This window comes from Pomacea canaliculata, linkage group LG8 (genome assembly GCF_003073045.1).
Source record: "Pomacea canaliculata isolate SZHN2017 linkage group LG8, ASM307304v1, whole genome shotgun sequence".
NCBI lineage: Eukaryota > Metazoa > Mollusca > Gastropoda > Architaenioglossa > Ampullariidae > Pomacea > Pomacea canaliculata.
Genome location: NC_037597.1, coordinates 10324017 through 10343714, shown reverse-complemented (window position 1 = coordinate 10343714; position 19698 = coordinate 10324017). Strand labels below are relative to the sequence as shown.

General features: G+C 35.0%; 1 protein-coding gene across 12 annotated transcripts in view; it reads left to right on the top strand.

Annotated features, from left to right (window-relative positions):
• LOC112571201 (ribosome-binding protein 1-like) overlaps positions 1-19698 on the top strand; it is a 47897-nt gene that overhangs the window by 176 nt on the left and 28023 nt on the right. For 8 of the 12 annotated variants that reach the window (XM_025250034.1, XM_025250040.1, XM_025250036.1 and 5 more), the window contains exons 2-18: positions 146-1176; positions 2736-2872; positions 3598-3670; positions 4282-4538; positions 5119-5156; positions 5625-5799; positions 6195-6404; positions 6843-6947; positions 8335-8498; positions 8992-9145; positions 12749-12844; positions 13964-14056; positions 14390-14461; positions 14874-14966; positions 17248-17340; positions 17610-17687; positions 18031-18117. In XM_025250034.1, the coding sequence (XP_025105819.1) occupies positions 432-1176; positions 2736-2872; positions 3598-3670; positions 4282-4538; positions 5119-5156; positions 5625-5799; positions 6195-6404; positions 6843-6947; positions 8335-8498; positions 8992-9145; positions 12749-12844; positions 13964-14056; positions 14390-14461; positions 14874-14966; positions 17248-17340; positions 17610-17687; positions 18031-18117 (2670 nt within the window). In that variant the 5' untranslated portion in view covers positions 146-431. The remainder of the gene's footprint in view (positions 1-145; positions 1177-2735; positions 2873-3597; positions 3671-4281; positions 4539-5118; positions 5157-5624; positions 5800-6194; positions 6405-6842; positions 6948-8334; positions 8499-8991; positions 9146-12748; positions 12845-13963; positions 14057-14389; positions 14462-14873; positions 14967-17247; positions 17341-17609; positions 17688-18030; positions 18118-19698) is intronic. The other 4 variants (XM_025250029.1, XM_025250038.1, XM_025250039.1 and 1 more) reach the window with 4 other exon arrangements.

Sequence of the window (19698 nt, the reverse complement as noted above, 5' to 3'; positions counted from 1 at the left end):
AAAAATTTTGTTTCATGATGTAAGCTATAAAATGAATGTTTTTCATCGTATAATTTCTTCTTTTTGTCAATTCGTTTTAATGGATTGCATCTTGCTACCTTCGTTTATCGGATTGCTTACGTGGATGTGCTGTTTACTGTTGCAGGTCCACCGGCTGTGAAGGATGTCCATTTAAGAACTGTTCGAATGTTTTATGCCCGTTTCTTGTGACTGTTTTTACTTTGAAGAAGAGTAAACGCCTAAAAGAATTAAGTACTGACTATTTAAGCGCTCGGGGAAGGGGCGTGGTGATTACCACTCCCAGACCACTCTCGTGCCATCGAGAATATAGAAGAGCATGTAGTAGCTGCTTTGATGATAAAGCAAACGCAGTAGATCTTGAACAGTTCCACACCCACTTACAGCCAGATTATTTCACAGGAGAAACAACAATGGATGTGCAGATAATTTTAATAGGTATCCCGGCTTTTGTTGTTATAGCCATTTTGATATATCTGATCACCGCATTTGCAATGCGAGAGAAGACATTCGAAGAAGTAATAGCAGAGCAAAAACGACGACAGGAAGAAGAGCGTGAAAGAGCAAAACAAGGCAAAAAGGTAGAAAAGGAGCAGTATAAGAAAAAGTTTAGAAAAGGTAAAGCAGATAAAGGAAAAGAAAAAGCTGCCCAGGTTTGTGGACCAGAATTTAAGGAACCAGTCATGGTAGAGCCAGAGGTAACAGAGCACAAGATGGTCAACCTTGAAATAGACCCAGAAATAATTGAACCTTCTGATGCTGTTGTTCTTGGAGGTAAATCCAAAGTCAAGCCAAGCCGAAAGAGCAAACCAATTCTGGTCAACAAGAATGAAGTAACCCCTGTTACTGAGAAGGCCACTGAACTGCCCCACAAGCCTATCACACCACGAGATGAGATTGAGTTAAAAAAACTTCATGAAAAAGAGGTTGTTCCAGCTGTGCATGTTTCCACTATGCAGATAGAAACACACCAGAAGAAAGAAAACAAGATTGTACATCAGACAGAAAATAAACAGGAGGTCACAGAAACAATTAAAGAAGTCAAGGAAATTAAGGTGCAGAGAGTGAAAGCCCCAAGAATGGAATCCATGATAATCCAGCAAAATGCACCACAGGAGGAGGGAGAAAAGAAGATATCAAAGATTAAGAATTCATCTGGTGAGTATATTAATGCTCACCAAATACCAGTGAGCTCAGCTACTTAAGTCAGTCACATTTGCAGTTTTCACAGTTTTCACAGTTTATTGGCATATGCATGCACACTCATGCATGAGCCCACACACAATGCTATTTTCGGAATAAAAAGTAAGGGTCAGTTTTTATTTTGTACTTATCATTTAAGTCGCAAGTTTTTATAAATGCAAGTTGGTTTTAGTTATTACTGCAGCAGGTGTGTTCAGTGCATTTAATACAGCACAGCAGAGTGTCACTTTTCAAATGTGTAAGCATCATACGTTTACTGATGTCTTTTTTAAAGTAGTTAAAACCCTTTATATATTATTTCTTCTTCCAGAACAGTCAAGGTGTGTTTTTAAAAAAGGAAACATTACTAACTGCATACAAATTTTATTTATCTAAAGGGGATTTTTAATATTTGAAACCCTAAAAAAAAAATCAAGAAAATATTCAACATCTTTAATAGCTAGTAGTATTTTCAGTGTTTAAGTGTGAACATATTCCAGATGCTTTTTATTATCTTTAAGAGAAAATGGGAGGACAAAAATGATTGCATCATTTCCCCAATCTGACTGATGTGCATGATAGTGCAAGCATACATACCTGTTCTCAAATACTCAGTTAGGGAAGAGGTAAACGTCAAGAACAGAACTTGAAAATGACTGTACATTTTTTTCAGAGACCCATTGGCTGACACTGTTTTTCGATTATAAGTACAAGTTTTCCTATTTTTTTTTAAATACAAATTTCAGCAAACAACACAATTTTCCTCTCACTTTAATAGTGTTGGCTTCTGGTAATAGTTTGGATTCTACCCTTTAAATAGAGAGAGGTGTGTATGTATGCATGTGTGCTTACGTTCATTACTGTTAATGTTACACAATGTCCATATAACAAGCTTGATCAGTCTTAGCAATTAAATCCATAGGGTGTACTGCAGTTTAAGGATGCATATTAGTTTATAATTCTCCATCTTTATGATATCTACAATATCTATATGTATTAGCTTTGGTGGGGTCATAACTGTAATGAGAATAACCCTAAAGATCTGAAGGTAACAGGTCTGGAAGTACAGTTGCATATTGTATGGTAGTGAAAGTGTCAACAGCATAGCACTTAAAATGTCTTGTTGCTCTCACTCCATTCCTCTCTGCCTAACACACACGTGTGTGTATATATATATATGCTTTTTGTCTTAAGAAGCCAATTTGCACATTTCATCTAGGCTTATTCAAGTTTTAGTAGTAATGTGGAAAGGACCCCTTTTTTTTTTAAAGATGCAAAATATAAGACAACTTAATCATCAACTGTGTATTTCTTATTTTGTAATTTTGCAGTATACATTGACTAGTTGTTAATTTGCATGAAAGTCTGTAAATATGTAAAGCAGCTAAGAGATATTTAAAAATATTCTTTTCAATTTTAAGACATTATCTAATTTGAGATAAAACTGATAAAACCAGCTCAGATTTAACAAAGAAATAAACTTTTTTTTGCACACTGTCTTAGTTTTACTAATACATTATTTTTCTACTGTGCAGATACAGTTGCTGGCGGTACTCGTCTGGTGGAAATGGTGCGTTCAGCTTCTCTCAGTGACAAAGATGTTCAGACTCTGACAGAGATTCTGTCCAATCGCCAGGGTACAACAGGTGTTGCCCAGGATTCCTGGAACAAGGTCTGTGGAAAACAAGCAACATACTCTATGCAGGATATTTATTGCACATATTTACTTAATGCTTTTGCATAAATTGACAGTGAAAAATACATATATCAACTTCAGTCAGTTGACGAGCCGATAAGTAAATGATAGCAGATTCTTCGGTTGTCATGGAGGTTTCATATGTTTGGTTCAACCATTCAGCATACTGACACGGTATTTTGTTTTACTGGTAATGAAGTGTCTTAGCTACATAAAAAAATTTGGCATAATTTCACATATCACTCATTAATATACAGACAGGAAATTTGCCATTAAAGTTGTGGAAAAATTTATGTCGCATTGCCCAAGAGGGATTAAGAGCATGTGTGTTGAGAGAAGAATCAAGGCCAAAAACCCTTCATTTACAATACTCTTATTTCTCTGTCAATGTTGAAAAATTTGGCATATATTGTGCTGTTCACTTCTTTTTTAAAAACATTGTTTTCATCTGCACTATCTCTGTACAGCGAATTATTCTGAATGTTCTTTATAAGGTTTACTTATACTTTGAGCAGTTGTTTGTGGTTTGCTTAATTATGTTACTTAGATGCATCATGGAACCAGCTAGATGAATGACCATGCAAAGCTAAATTAACTTTTATAGTACCTCAGAGATTGTTAATAGTACTTGTGTTGAGCTACCTATTGTATTAGTATATTTCTTGTTTATGAAAACTTTCACACAAGTCTTATATATACAGAAGAACCAGAAAGGGGATGCAACTGCTTTGCTGAAGAAGCAGCTGGAAGAAAAAGAGAAAGCTCTACAGGAAGGTAGGGGTTTTATTGGCAATGTTTATTAGTCAGTTTTTAGTCTGATCTTCTTTTATGAACTCTTTTTTGAAACAGAATGGAGTGGTGTAAATAATATTTGGTTTAAGGAGTTGCTGCAAATAAGAAAATGTTGAAAAAAAAATAGAAAACCCCGGTCTAAAAAAAGTGTTCCCATCATTCATTTTAAACTTTGTGTAAGTGATTTTTTGCGTAAGTCAGTTTCATAAACTCATATCCAAAAAGAATTTTTATACTTTGTCTAAATAGAAAATACACTTCAGATCTCAATTCTTGTTTATTAAAGTGTCACATGAGTCATGATAATGACTGCTGATGTACCTACTTTTCTCATTGCTAGCTATGCCCAACATGTAAGATCAAATGCAGTTAGTAATGAAGTGCCAAGAGAAAATGATAAATAGAATTTGGAATCATATTTGTCATTACCTAAAATTGTTAACATTTTTATCTCTTTTTTTTTAACACTTAAGAGTTTTAAACCAGGAGTTCCTGAAAACATGGCACATTAATCAATAGCATTAATAGTTTGTAACTGCTCAAAGTCTGCAGAACTGTAATGTTTATCCAAGGTCTTTGCTTTCCTATTGCAGAGCAACAGCATTCCATGGTTGCTAACAATCGTGTGAAAGAAGCAAAAAATGAGTTGCTGGCTGAGCGCTCTAAGTTTGCTACCATGGAGAAGAGATACCAGGAGAAAGTAGCTCAGCAGGCTTCAGAGCTTGAGGCCATGCAACAGCGCATGCGTCATGCACATGAGCAGCACATTGTAGAGATTGGAGACATGCGTGGTCGGCTCCAGCAGCTAGAACAATCAGGCGATGCAACTTTGATACAGAAGCTTAAGCAGGTATATAACAGTACAGTAAAACATATTTATTAAGACCTTTCCATTTATGACCCCCTTTTACTTGGGACCCAGATATTTTTCATGGATGTATTTTGCTATATAAACGTCATCTCTATTACGACTTCCTCCCAAAACTAACTAAGGACAGAAAGTTTATGCTTCATTATGGCTTTTTCAAAAGTTTTGTGTTGAAAAGAATGAAGTACCTTTTAAAATAGACTGTTTCTGGACAGCAGTGTAGCATGTTCAAATCGTCTTTATAAATCAAAAACAAAGATGGTGTGGACAACAACCACTCAATAGAGAGGATTCACCTATCAGCCATTTCAAGCATTTGATTCCAAGTATATGCATTTGATTATATGATGATCCATAAAAGTGTGAATCATACAGTCAATACAGGGAGTTTGATTCATAAAAGTGTGAATCATACAGTCAATACAGGGAGTTAACAGGTTCACCATTTGGAAAGGAAAAAACTTCCAGGAATGACATACATTTTTTTAGTTCACGCATATTTCAAATGCTTTGCTTATTGTTTATTATTAAACAGTTTATGCCACTGTTGTCTTACTTTTAGGAAAATAAAATCCTTCAAGAGTCCTGGGCAAAAGCTGCGTAAGTATTTGCTACAAAACCAGCGTAACAACCCACATAGATCATAGTATTGGTAACACTTTATTTTGCTTTATCTGTCTTGTACACAACAGCTTCTTAAGCTAAATAAAGAAGACAGATTGGCATAGATAGCATTTTTTTTTTATTTTTTTTTCTTTTCATTAGAATGCAAAGAATTTTGACACGAAGTTAAGTCAAGATTAACTCAAAAGCACATTTGGTTTTTTTCAAACTGATCAGAAGCTCCTGGTGCCTTTAAATGCAAGTAGGCTAAGGAATGAAGCAGGTCATCTATATGTAGACTTTGAAGCATTGCATATATAATTTTTGAAGCATTGTATATGTAGTTTTTGAAGCATTACTATATGCATATTTTTTTGTAGGAAGACAAGTGCACAGTATACATTTGCTTCCATGTGTGTGGTTTTTTTCCCAAATTTGAAATGTTTCTTCACTAAATTATTGTAGGAAAGAGAGTGTGCCCTTGACAGAGGTTGCCAGCCTTCGCCAAAAGGTTGAAATTATGCAGAAGGAGCTCTCATCTAATGCACTTAAACTGAACTCTGCAGAGAATGCCAAAAATAACCTGGAGCAGAAACTGCAGAAGGCAGAGGAGCAGATGACCAAACAGGAGTCCAGTAAAGTAAGAATTTTTGTATATGCTTACAAACAGAAAGAAGAAAAGTCATTGAATCCTTCAGGGTATTAGACAACAAAATCATAGATTTGACAAATGGAATAGATAAACTAAATTTAATTCACAAAGCTGACTATTTAGTTTGGAAATGTGTGCTGGTTATAGTGTGAATCAGTATCAGTAAGGGACTGGGTTGTGTTAGTATAATATTGATAAAAGAAGGCATGCAGAATCCCAATCATACTTAGCTAGGGTAAGTAGAAAGTTACGTGATGTAGATAAAGTTCTTTGTCTCTGCTTTAAAGAAGTTTTTTGTTATTTTGGTGACAACTGTTACCTAAAAACAAAGCATACATAGTAGACTATTTGATTACCATCACATCATCCTTTTTTCTTTGAAGAAAGTCTTGGAAGATAAGCTGGATGAGGTGAGTGCAGAGCTAAACAAGATAGAGACCAAAAATGTTAGTCTTGCATCAGATCTGAAGAAAGCAACAACAGCACTAAGTCAGGCCGAAACAGAGTGTTCGTCCCTCAAGTGCAAGCTACAGGAACTGGAGAAATATCTTTCCAGTGGAGATGCTACTAAAGAGATTGGTGCCAAGCTGCAGGTGAGAAATTTCTAGTCCTTATGGTTAGCTCAACTAAGTTATTTTTTTTTTTAAATGTGCATGTGTGTTCAGAACTTTGGCATAGATCAAGCACACACCAAATAATTTTTTGAGAATGTGTTTCTAATGTATAATATTTTTTACAGACTAGTATAATTGTAGTATTCTTAGACAATTTCGACACAAGTGCTATATTTGCTGAATGATCAATATATTGTTATGCTGTAAAATATTTTAGTCCCACTAGTGCCTCCTGGTATCGGTTAGACTTCATTTAATATGTAAGGTGGTGTGCTGTGCATCTTGTTAATGTTCATTGTCCTTTTTTGCTTATTCTTTAACAGATAATTTCAAGGACTGCCCATATCTAACTTCAGAATGTTGATTAGATGCAGAGAATAAAATCATATTTTTGGTTTTGCTTGTCCACAATCTTAGGAAGCTGAGCGTAAGAAGTTGGATCTAGAAGGAAATCTCAAGAATCTAGAGAAGCAGCTGGCTGATGCTCTGCACCACCAGAATGAACTGAACTCGGAGCTGATGGTAGGCAATTGAGCTTTAGATTAAAAATCTTCCAGAATTGAATTTTTTTCTTTTTTGGAGGAATTATTTCCTAAGTAAGATACTGAAATTCCGTTTTATTAATAATAATCAGGATGAATGTATAGTGTGGAATCCATCACCTGGCCAGCCTCTCTGCGTTTCACATGATCAGGCCAGGAATATGGATGGGGAAGGGTGTAAAACAATAGTACTCTCTCATCACACACACACTTATGGGCTTTAACACACATGTGCACACAGACACATAGCTATGGACTACAGTAGGAATAAATTTACTTGGTAAGAAGTTTTGTGATCCTGATGTAGATATCTGCCATCTTGAGAAATGGTGGCTCCAAGTACTTAAAGCTGCTTACTTCTTCGAGTTGTACTTCATATAATTCTCTGCTTTGCCATTGCCATCGATTTAACTTTGCACTTTAAATAGTATCTTTAATACCTTGACAATGTACAAACCATTGAATGCAGAGCTCCAAAAGTTTTTTAATGCATGTATCAGCTTGCAGCAGATGGTGATGCTAACAAAGACATTCTAATGATTGTTTGTGGGAATGACAAGCAGATTATGTGTTGAAGACCATTTGTCTTACAAGAAAACATCCAATTTTACAGTGACTGTTGAATTTATCTTCCAGTGATGAAGGTTGAATGCATGGTAGGCAGTGGTGGTTGGGTGTTAATATTTAATAATAATAAATAGTACATTTGTATGGGACCTTTTTCCAGCATCAGCCAGACTCAAGGTGCTTTACATATAGGCATGCAAGCATATCATATTAATTTATACATATAATAATAAATAATATAATATTAATACATCATATTAATAGAAGTAGAAAAATGTTATTGCTAGTTGCCATGGAACAGGCATTCCCCCTTTCTATAGTAATCCAGCCTGATAGGATCCAGCAGGCCCTGCAGAAAGAGGGGATGCAAATTGCAAAAAACTAGGGAACAGATGGATATGGAAAACATGCTACAGACTGCAAAGTCTGATATAAAACTTGCCGACATGTCATTGCAATGTAGGTAGTGGCTAAGTTCTGTTGTAAAACACAATGGTCTGATGTATGGACTTGAAAACCTCAAGATACAGGTTCATGCCAAACAAATGAATAATTCGGTGCAATGCCTTGACAGCAGCAGCTGCAGCGCCTGCATCGGCAAAACAGTGGCTATGTCACTGAGAACTTGAGCTTTGTCTCTTGATAATGGTAACCTGCAACTTTTCGTTGAACAACGCCTTCCCATAATTGTCATATAATGTCACCTAAATCTTAATAAACTTTATAGAGAGAATGCATGTGGGTGGGTGAGTGGGAAAGAATAATTAAAGGACCAACAAAGAGAATGTTTGCTGTTCCAGCAAGTTCGTCAGGAGAATCACCTCCTTACAGAAGAAATGCGTGCTAGCAAAGAGCAGCGACAACAAGCAGAAGGTCAAGAAGCACTTTCCACAGCTGCAAATGGGGACATCCACAAGAAAGTTTCTAAGAAAGACACGATTCAGTTGGAGGAACATGAACGCATGTAAGCAAATATTTGTTTGAATAGTTTGTCAAAAAATATAAAATAAATGAGCAGAATCAATTAGTTATCTTAAAAACTGTGTGGTTTTAATTTAGTTCGATCTAACTCCATATGCATGTAGACCGGAGAAGGGGTTTACAGGAGTTAAGTGCTGATCAGGGTGAATAGCAGAAAAAAATTTGTATGCATGGGAACCCGGAAAGCTCTCCGGTGTGGGGGATCGCATTTAAAGTTTATAGGAGTTTATAGGTTTATAGGTTTATAGGAGTGTGGGAAGGGTTTATAAAGCCTTCAAATATATATAAATAATAAAATAAAATCATGAATTTTCACAAATTGTGGTGGTCTCGGGAAAGTAATCCTTGTGATAGGTGAGAAATTACTGTTTTCTTACAACTTTACACAAAAGACAGAAAAAGATCGTACTCATTTGTGTGGAACATGAGTGCAATTTTTCCAGTTGACAAATTGAACTATGTTGGTTTTTTTCCAGTTTGTCGGAAAAGATTGCTGAACTTGCTAAGCTTCAGCAAGATCTGGAGATGGAACAAAGTGCTGCCTCTGTGTTGAAAACTACAGTGGAAAATCAACTGGTTCAAAATAAAGAACTCCTTGAACAACTGGATGCTCAGAAGCAGAAAAATAATGTAAGGATTTTACAGATACCTTTGCTTTTCCTACCCTTACTTTCACCTCACCATATTTTTTCCCATTGGGAGCAGGTTTTATTTTATGGCCATTGTGGCAGAAGGCAAACACACTTTAGTCGACAAATAGTAACTTTTGCTATCCAGCCAATAATGATCTCATAATTATGAAATTACGCAAGATATCACCAAGTCTTCTCATGGTGTTTTATTTTGTATCCACATTCATAAGTTTTATATTTTGGCTGCAGAAAGAAGCTGCAGGCAGTTATTTTGAAAACAAAACAGGCTGAACTTCTGATAAGAGATTTTGGCTGGAAATCATGTAAAACCTAGCCTTGCACATGAGTTGTACAGTAATCGAAAAAATAGAGGACTGTTAAAATGATACTGATGCCTATAAGAGTAGAACATTGGTTTGTTTTCTTTTGTATGAAGCACCAGCTTCTCTATCTGTACACATACATGGTAGAAAATGTGACGCACGTTAGCAGTTGATGTGACTCTTGCTAAGATCCACTAAAATCAGGTCTTAACTGAGAGGGTCTTAATAGAGAGATAAACCTGTCAACTTTTATTCCATGAACTATGATTTTAAACACATGTAGAAGGGCAGATAAGAAAAAAGTTAAGGGTTTCCGTCATCCGATGGTTATAAATAAAAGTTTCTTCACTAGCTCCAACTTTAGTTTTGCAAACCATACAGTTTCTCAAATGGCAACTGTGACTGGTGCCCAAAGATCCCAGATCGATATCTCAGTACATAGAATGTCCAAAATTCTTACTTTTGATGAAGTCCTCGAATGATCACACTCAATAATCTCCCTTGAATACTTTAATCTGGGACCACTGGGATTGACTGGGCCAACATGAACTGCTGACGATGATACAGTGTCTGTACCCCAGAGCAGCAAGTGTTGACTAGACAGACACACCTGGCGATACACTTGTAAACTCCAGAACAACAGGTGCTGACTAGGCAGACAACCTAGTCACCGACAATACACTGTAGTATTCCAGAACAGCAGGTGTTGTCTTGGCAGATACACCTAGATGATGGCAACAATATGCTTCAGTATTCCAAACAGCAGGTGCTGACATGGCAAATACACCTGGCTGTTGACGATAGGCTTCTATTCGTCTTTCTTTCCCCCTAGGTAATTCCTTGACTAGACAAGCAATTATTCTGATTCCACGGTCTCTTTCATACAGAAATTTGCTACAATGTCTCTCTTCTTCAACTACTGGGGTGGAAATCATCAAACTGTTTTCCCCAACTGCAGGGGTTCCTCACTCATTCACTCTTTTGTAAATCGTACTCATTCCCATGCATTCCTACTAATCTTCAGTTAAGGGCAACAATCCATGTTTCTTAAGAAAAACAAGGGCAATAGCCCCCATTCCTGATATTATCTAACAAGGTTTTTCTTTCTTTTTTCAACTCCAGCCTTGGACGCTAATCCATGCTAATTTATTGTCTATATCAAGTTTATAATAATAATGAGAAAAGGATTATACATCAGATACTGAGATCGGTCTATATCTGGCTTTCCTCGTCCACAGATCTATGCTTTTTTATTTACATGGGCATCTATTGCCCCTGAATAATGATAATGCCACGATTTAAATCTTGGTCTAGCACTCCTCCCAGTAACCAATAGCTTCAGTTTTTCTCAAAATTCTCTCAAAATTCAAAGCACTTTTGGCTTGGATGGTCTTTGCATGAACTAACAGCACTGGAGCAATCACATACAGAGTAATATTCAACACAAGGTAATGCATGTTTTGATGTTAAAGGATAAATTTTTGTCTGTTACAGATATCAAATGCCTTGCTATTATTTGTTTGTAATCTGACATACCAGTAAGATCTTTTTATTTTAATATTTTTTTCATCTTTTGGTGTCAGCTACATGTCAGTAATGTATGTTGAGACTCCAAAAATATATGGAAAGAAAATTATCCCTTCTTTGGCTTTGGTAATGTTTAATCCTTTTTTTTTTTTCCAAAAATGAAAGAAACCAAACCCAGCATTAGGCTGTTTTTGTATTTAGCCAATTTTTTTTACTCACCAATGAATACCCGTAAACTAGAACTTAGTAGACTTGATCTTGTTTGTTTTATTCATAGTTAAATATAAGAAACTGCAAGAAATTAGTCTTAATAAAAGCTTACATCTGTAAGAAGTGATGACTATAAGCCATGTTAGAAACTTTGACAGTGGGTCGATACTTAATTTTAAAATGTGTTTCTTTTGTGAGCTCTACTCCTGATAATAGTCCACATAAATCTGTTATGGTTTATCTACTTTTATCTTTGTTGATCTACTTGTTTCTTTGACTTCAGTTGATGAGTCTGTCTTGGTAGTATCTCTCAGCAGATTAATTTAGCTCTTAGTTGTCCCATTGTATCTACCTATTTACTGTTTGTCCTTAATACTTCGCACAACTCGTTGCCTTTCTTTCCATTCTGTCATTTAATGTCCATGTCTTGTTTTTGTCTCAAGCACCCAGAGTACGCTCATCTAGGAGTGTGACTCAGCGCTATATAAATTGCACATTATTAATAAACCATGCTGAAGCTATTAAACATTACATGAGTAGGCTAGATATACACTTTAGTGGACAGCCACCTCTCCCTAAGCTTACCAGCGTAACGCTTTACAGTTCAGAGTTTTGAACTATAAAAATGTACTTTTTCAACTATAAATAATAAACTGAGCTTTTTAGATTTAATGTATTCTTTTAAAATTGCTAGAGCTACTAATTCTTGTCAGTTATGATGCAGTAAACATTACTTTCAGAAGAGTAATAACCTTTACTCACGTGTTTACTGTTTTGGAGCTTTCGGGCCATGGTGAATAAAATAATGTCCTAGCATCAGATCAGTAGGGAAGCACTAGCCTCTAGTAGTTCCTGAGTAGATACTAGTAAGTGAGAGTGCCAGTACCAGTAAAAATTTCATTTATTTTGCTGTAAATCAAACCCCTTAAATTGAGTTAGGTCGATGGGTTCTAAGAAATTTGCATTTCTTAAATTGACTTCATTCGATGGGAAGCAAGATATGAAAGCTGCAGGAGTAAGGATGTCATTTTTCAGAAAGAGAGAATGCTTAGCAATTAGTAAAGATTATGATATTTGAAGTGTATTTTTGTCATAATAGAAGCAGTTAATGGAACAAAAATAGAAGAATACTATATTTCTGATGTCATGTGGATGATGTGACATAGATCACTAGTTTAGCTGGAGGATTCACTCTGCAGATTACTTTAGCTTGATAAAGCAAATAGTATTTTCATAATTTCATTAGAGGCAGTGACAGTGGAGATACCTACTCATTTTCTCTACACATCTGCTAACTCCCACACGACTATAAACTGTTATGAGTTGCAGGATTTGGAGCACAGTGTTGAATGTAATATTAGGGAAAGTTATGTTCCCTAAAACAAAACAAAAAACAGCATTCTATCCCACATTGCTCATATTGCAACCAGAAAGTATTTTCACTTAATTTTTTCCATCTTTTCATTTTTCAATTGGTGAAAGAAGATAGATCGCAAAAGTTTTTCTGCTACACTTTATCTGTGTTTTGTTTCTTACAACAGGAGTTGCGAGAAAAGAACTGGAAAGCTATGGAGGCTTTAGAAAAAGCTGAAAAATCAGCATCAGAAAAAGTTGATAAAACACTAAAGTCATCTAGGGTAATGAATTCTTTTCAACGATTCTCCATTTTTCGTCTGTTTTTATTATCACACAGTCTTATATTTATTGTTATAGGAAACAAAATAGGTGCATTGAAATTTTTTTTACATTGCTTATTATTGTTATATTGACATTTTATAGAGCTATTTCAAATTGTTTATTGTTAAAATTGTTTTAGAAAACAATTTGAAACTTTTTTTGCACATCAGTTTTTAACAGTTCACCGAATCTTTCTTCCTTTTGTGTTCACCCTGTACCTTGCTTTCTCAGTTGGTCTTGCAAGTCTCTTTAAGCACTGACCTCCCACATTCTTAAAACTTGGCTTAACACTGAACTGCATTGCTTGATTTTTCTTGCTCATTAGAAATCACCATTTTCATTCTTTTGTGCTTATAATCTGGATTTATTTAGTGATAAATTTCTATGAGAAATAATGTATAAAAATTAAAATTCTTATTTTGAGTAATTTAATCATTTATTATTTAAGAACCAGAAAATGATATTCTAAAAATGGAAAAAGAAGATGGATAATTATTAAATAACAGTATTATGATTGATACCTTGCTGAAGGGGTCAAGGTGAGATGTGATATTAATTTCTTCAAGCAGAATTATTGCTGTAGACTTTTTGTCTATAGTAGGTATGTTATGGGCCTTACTGATAAGTGTCTTTCTTCAAGCTTATATATATTTGAAAGAGTTGCTTTACAGCAGAAAGGCTGCATGATTTGCCCATGTTTGTGTTATGTGATCTGAACAACTGCCAACTGGGTGCAGATTGCGCTTCCCAAGGCAGAAACTTAAACATTAAAGGGAATTACATTGTCTATAATAGGATAACATCCTAATACCTTTGATAGATATTTTAAAAAATACACTCACCTGTTCCATTTTCTGTAAAACCACTGCAGAAAATAAATTAAAAGAATATTAAGTAGAATAATAATATAAGCATGGTGGTTACTAGAATCATGTATATGCGAAAACGTATATGCTCTACACAATCACAGTTCCACTATATACACAGTCACAGTATCAAGAATCAAATACTAGGTGTTGCATTACTTGTTTAATTGTATGGAAAATTTTAAAAAAATACTATACACTTTCTTAAACCAGGAAGCCACAACTAAAGCTCTTGCAGATTTGGAATCACTAGACAAAGGAATTTTGCAGCGCCTTTTTCCAGACATCTCTGTTAGTGAGAAATTGGTATGTGTGACTCATTTTAATTACAATCTCTGCTTAGTGTTTGAGGGTTTGGAAAGTTTTTTTTTTTTTTTCATGAACATATTGGTTTCTTGAAATCTTACTAAATGTTAAGCTTCCATTTCCATTACTTGCATTTTATCACTCTTTTTTAATTGACTGTCAGAGGATCCTGATAAGATAAATTTGTATCTTTATGCTTGTCACAGTCTTGCAGTCCATGTCTTCTGCAGATGTTTGTGGCGATAACTTTTTTTTATTTTGACAATTCATTCTGTGTAAAAACAGAATATGCTGGGATCTCAGCTGTAGCAAACAATCTTTCTCTTATTGCAGGGCCACAAGGAATGGATAGGAGCATTTGAAAAACAAGCAGTTCAGTATATAGCAAAAATTTCATCGTCAGCGGTAACTATTGTTCACTTCTTTCAGTTCTTTTAATTTTGGAAGAGGGGGGGTCCCAATACTCTTTTTGTCATTTGTGGACATTTATGGCTTGCTTGTCTATAGTTTGTGTTATGGCTTTTGTCAGTTCTGTTTATGTGATTATCACATCTTGATTAAGAGTGTGCTATTTAAAATAATTTAAAGTTTATCTACATGATAGGGGTACCTTCAGTCTTCTTTTTCTCCTCCTCACTAGATGATTATTTTAATATGAAGGAGAGGGCTGCATGAGGAGAAACAATAGGAAATGTAGAAAAATATGTGGCCTGATGGGAATGGATTTCATAGTGCTGAGAAAAAAAAAATCATTTATATTATCTTTTAGCATTTTGCATTGTTCTAGCATCTTTTTTGCTCATGTATGTCCTTGCAGAGAGAGCAAAGTGAAAAAATTATTCATCTGCAAAATGAGAACAGTCAGTTACAGGCTGATCTGGCAGTCTTTAGAAACAACATTGCCATTCTGGTGACTTGACTTTCTTCTTTCCTTTCAGTTCAGCTGCTTGCATATGTGCATGTCTAAATGTAACACACAGTTCAGAGACCTTTTCTGTAACTGGATGATAGGAAGTTTCCTGTTGAGAGATTTGTAAATAAATTGGATCAGGATTTACTTATCATTGTTCACACTTGTTCACACATCAGATGTTTTTATTTAACATTTTTTTGGTTTCATTTCTGCACTTCTGCATTCTTGAAGATTGTCATTAATTTGACAGTTTTAAGACAAACTTTTTAACATCCTTTTTTTACCTGTTGTTGAATATACTTGTAAAGTGCTTTATTGGGTCTGTAGAATTTCTGTTAATTATCTTCTTATAAGAGGCCAACAGCAACAGGATTGAAAGTCTCTTAGTATACAATGATATATTTCTGTGAAAGCCTATAAGGGAATGCCAGTTTCTAAATGTTTCAGTGGTTGTGTGCATGGATAACTCTGTGTGTGTGTGTGTGAGACAAGATAATAAAATTTGAAAATATTAATACAAAGTGTATTTGTACATCCTGCCTTGCTGACTTTGTTCTGTGCCTCTATATGAAGAGGCTTGTTAAATTCTATCAAGCTGCACACATGTTTTTTTGTGACTGGTCTAATCTCATTACAAAATTCACCATGATGTAGCCTTAGTTGCTGGCATGGCATAAAGCATTGTCAACCTTCATTACGAAATATTGTTTCCCAATTGAATAATTTACCGCCTTTTGAAATATAAACCTATAAGCATCATCATGCATAGAAAGAGGTCTAAACTGTGAAATCATAAATGTCTGTGGTGATGTCTAATTCATGTATCTGGTTCCAGCTGTCCCATTGACTGTATCCTTAATGATGTAAACATGTCCCTGAATATTCTTGATGTAAGAGTGTTTACCTCTTTCTGTGCATGATATTTTAAAGTTTTTATATAAAAAGTGGAAGGAGAATTGTGAAGACTTAAGAACACAGCATCTTGGACTGAGCTCAGACCTGTCATTCGAAACAAAAAAATTTAGTCTGGTAGACCTTCAGTTTACTTGCATTCTGTAGGATTAGCATCATATCAAGTAACTTCAAGCACCATTGATAACTGCAGATTCCAAGACATTGGTTTGGTGTATACTAAAGTGCATTAATTATCAGACATTGATACTAAATATTTTCGTTTGTATAAAAGTGTTTTAATGTATCAGTTTTTCCCACCATGTTCTTAAAAGCTTAGGTTTGTTTTTGGCCTTTTTTTTTTTAGGTTTGATAATTTTTCTCTCTTTCATGTTGCTTTTTTGCTTGAGTTTCCTGTTACTTGTAATTTTACAATCATGATGGTATCTTGGCTTCCTTTATCTTTCACATAGGAAATATAATACTGCATATATTACAATAAGGTATTTGCTTATAACAGGGCAGACATTAAATAGTAAAGAAAAGAGAAGGGGAAAGAAGAATATTTCTCTATACGCTTCACTGCTGGCAATGCTTATATAAAGTCTTGTAAATTTGATGTCTGCTTTCTTTATACAGTCTTCATCAGCTATGTACAAATTATTGCAGCTTAAGAGACATTAATGTAGGGGCTTTGGGCATTTTCAAAATTCTTACTAATGAATTCCCTTCTTGAAATAGGTTTTAATCAATCTGAGATGTTAGGCTACTTTAAGATAAAAAGTGATAGATGTGCATGTGTGTGCTCCTGTGTGTTTGTTCAAGTAACTTCTTTATATGCACTCTTTGAGTGCATAAATTTGAATGTGTTTCCATGTTTACATAGGAGTGCATATTTATGTGTCCTTGTGAAAATGCACAAAAATGTTCATTATGTGAAACTGGTAATGATTATTTAATAAATGAGCAAGCGGCCCGAAAAAGACTGGATATAATAACTTCCTTATTTTGTTTTTAAATCACAATACATTCAGTCTACATTAAGATTGTTGAATTTTAGACCATACTATTAACTGCATTTTTTTTCAATGCCACCTTCTGTTTTGCTTTCCCAGAAAATATAATCTCTGAAATCTGACTTTGAAAAAGATTTTAAATAAGAAGAGAAGAAAGAGATTTCAGACTGTAGTTCTTATCTTGGATCAGTCTTTTAAAATTATCATTTTAGTGCTCTTTCTGTCGTTGTGCAATCAGAACCCAGTATTTAAAGTACTGTTAAGATTGGTTTGTTCTAGCTCATTCATAACATTTATGTGAAAAAAATACTTTAATCTTTTGAGATGATTTCACTGCAAACATACTGAAGTTTAAACTTATATACTTTCAGCACTCTGAAAAGGATCGAGTTCAAGAACTTGAGTTGGAAAATGCAAAACTTAAACAGCAAGTGGAGACTTATGAAAAATCTTTTGCTCAGGTGGTAAGTTAGTTAATTCCAATCCTTATATTCTCTGACCCTTTTGTAACTTAGAAAAAAAGTTAGTAATATCTAAGGTTGAAAAGAAAGATTCTTGCAATTCAGTATTTTTAAGAGAGCGATCTGTTAGAATATGTTATGGAATTGCTTTGATTCTTTCTGTAAAAAGTGTGTGTCATTTAATTGCAACACATGTTACACTATATGAACTTGATTTACTTTGTGCTTTTAGAGAAATACTGAATTCTTACAACAGACAGTATCTTTCGCAGAATGTAGGGCAAGAGAAACTGAGTCATCTAGAAGAAGAAAATAAGAGGTTGAAAGAAAATGTCATGCAAAATACTTCGGTGAGTAAGGTTATCTGCATCATAAAACATACATTTCACAATTTTTTTTTTTAAAGCCTAGGTTAGTCTAAGTGCTAAATATAGGGAGAGATGGGAAATTTCACTGACATTTTAAGACTGAAATTTCTTGAACTTTCCTATGCTGGCATTGTTTTTTAAGCATGACACAAAAAGTAAATAATTGGAATAACTTGAATAAATGCAGAACATGGTTCCCCCAAATTTTTAAATGATCTTTCCAATAAAATATATCGAGAAGATTTCTTTTTCTCAGCTGATCAACTGGTCTGAGGGCATGTTTATGTGAGTTTTGTACGAGTCTTCTTGTGACATTTGCTTTCAGTTGTCATCAGAAATGTCAAGTTTACAAGAAGCTAACAGGCAACTACAGTCGCAGGTAGAAGAATATAAAAATATTGTTTCAGAAACGGTGAGTTGATTCTATTGTCACCTTATTTTATTAATAATCTAGTTAATGTGCCACATAATGATGTTTTGGTCAGTGGCAATTTACACACAAGACTTTGGTTGCATATGATTCCTCTTCTAACTAATGTGGTAGTGTGACACATTATTCATGTGTTTGGGGTGATGCTGGTGTAAATAAGCCTACGTTACTGTCAGTTGTGTAAAAAAAAAAGTACAGCACATTCAGTTATGCACAGTACATAATACATGACACTGATAATAAACAGCTATGAAGTCTTTCTACTAATTATTCAAGACTTTACTTCTGTGATACAGCATTGTTGTCAATGTTAAAAGTGTGGCACACACAGACCTGCTTACCCATATAATATTAATATGGGCATATTTCCAAATAAGTCATTGGAGTATCTAGGTCTAAGTATGCTTTTAAAACAAGAACCATGTTTCTCCATTTGTCTTCTATAATTAGTCATTTAGTTCTAGCATCAATTCTTCAACAGCAAATTCAAAGATTTCTGCAAGTCACATGGTAAAGAATTCATGATTTTTTTGTTGTTGTATCCTAAGAGATCATGACCTAAAAGTACTTTTTCCTAGTTAAGAATCCTATTTGCCTTGGGCTATGGTAACCAGGTCTGCATAGCTACGGGTCATCATCAAAGAATCGGTTATAAACGGCATGACTGTCAAGGTGGGCAGAGGGGTTTGGTGTGTGTGTGTGTAATGAAAATACTGGTCCAAAAAGAAAAGATCTCTCTGAGGAACACTGACTGAAAGAACAAATAGATCAGAAGAAATATTGGTGATTAAAAATTGACAGAGTTTCACCAATCATATAATTTCCAGATCATTCATTGTAGAAATGTTGCAGAAAATCTCCAGTTTCAGGTGAAGTCATGTGTTTTAGTGTCAAGTTACACTAAGAGTCAAGACAGACCGAGCCGGCACCATATCATTAGCGGTGCAGTTTCTGTGCTCTGTCATGGACCACCATAGGCTGACTGCTGAGTAAACAAAGAATAATCATTCAAGTATAGAGAGAGTTGTGTTAAGACAATCTCTTTTTTAAAGACTTTGGAGAGGGAGAGATTCAATACAAGACTACAATTTTTTAGATATGTTTTGGCCTAGATGGATTTTCTTGAGGGGTGATTGTTACTCTGCAGACTTCATTGGTGGTGGACTGGAAGTATGCCAGATCCAGCAAAACAGATGGTGTGAAGTTGAAAGTAGCTTCTTTAGCTACCTCTTGCATCACAGGATGGAATAAACTCAAGGAGTAGTAATGTGGTGTATTATCTTAAAGGGACCTTCTGGATCTGTATTGAGATTTAAAAAAAAAGTTAAGGTAGTCCCATGACCTTTCAGCAATGGAGCGAGGTTCTTAAGACTTTTCTTAGGAGCAGCATTGTTTGGTGAGGGCAATTCCCAACTTATCCCACACTGCTGTTGCTTACCCAAGTAGCTGGTTTAGCTGAGGGAAATACACCGCATGACACAATAATAAAACTACTATTTGTGCCTCAAGTGGCTTAATCACTTGGCTGCTTGCTTCCACTTCAGACATACCAAGCAAAAGTAC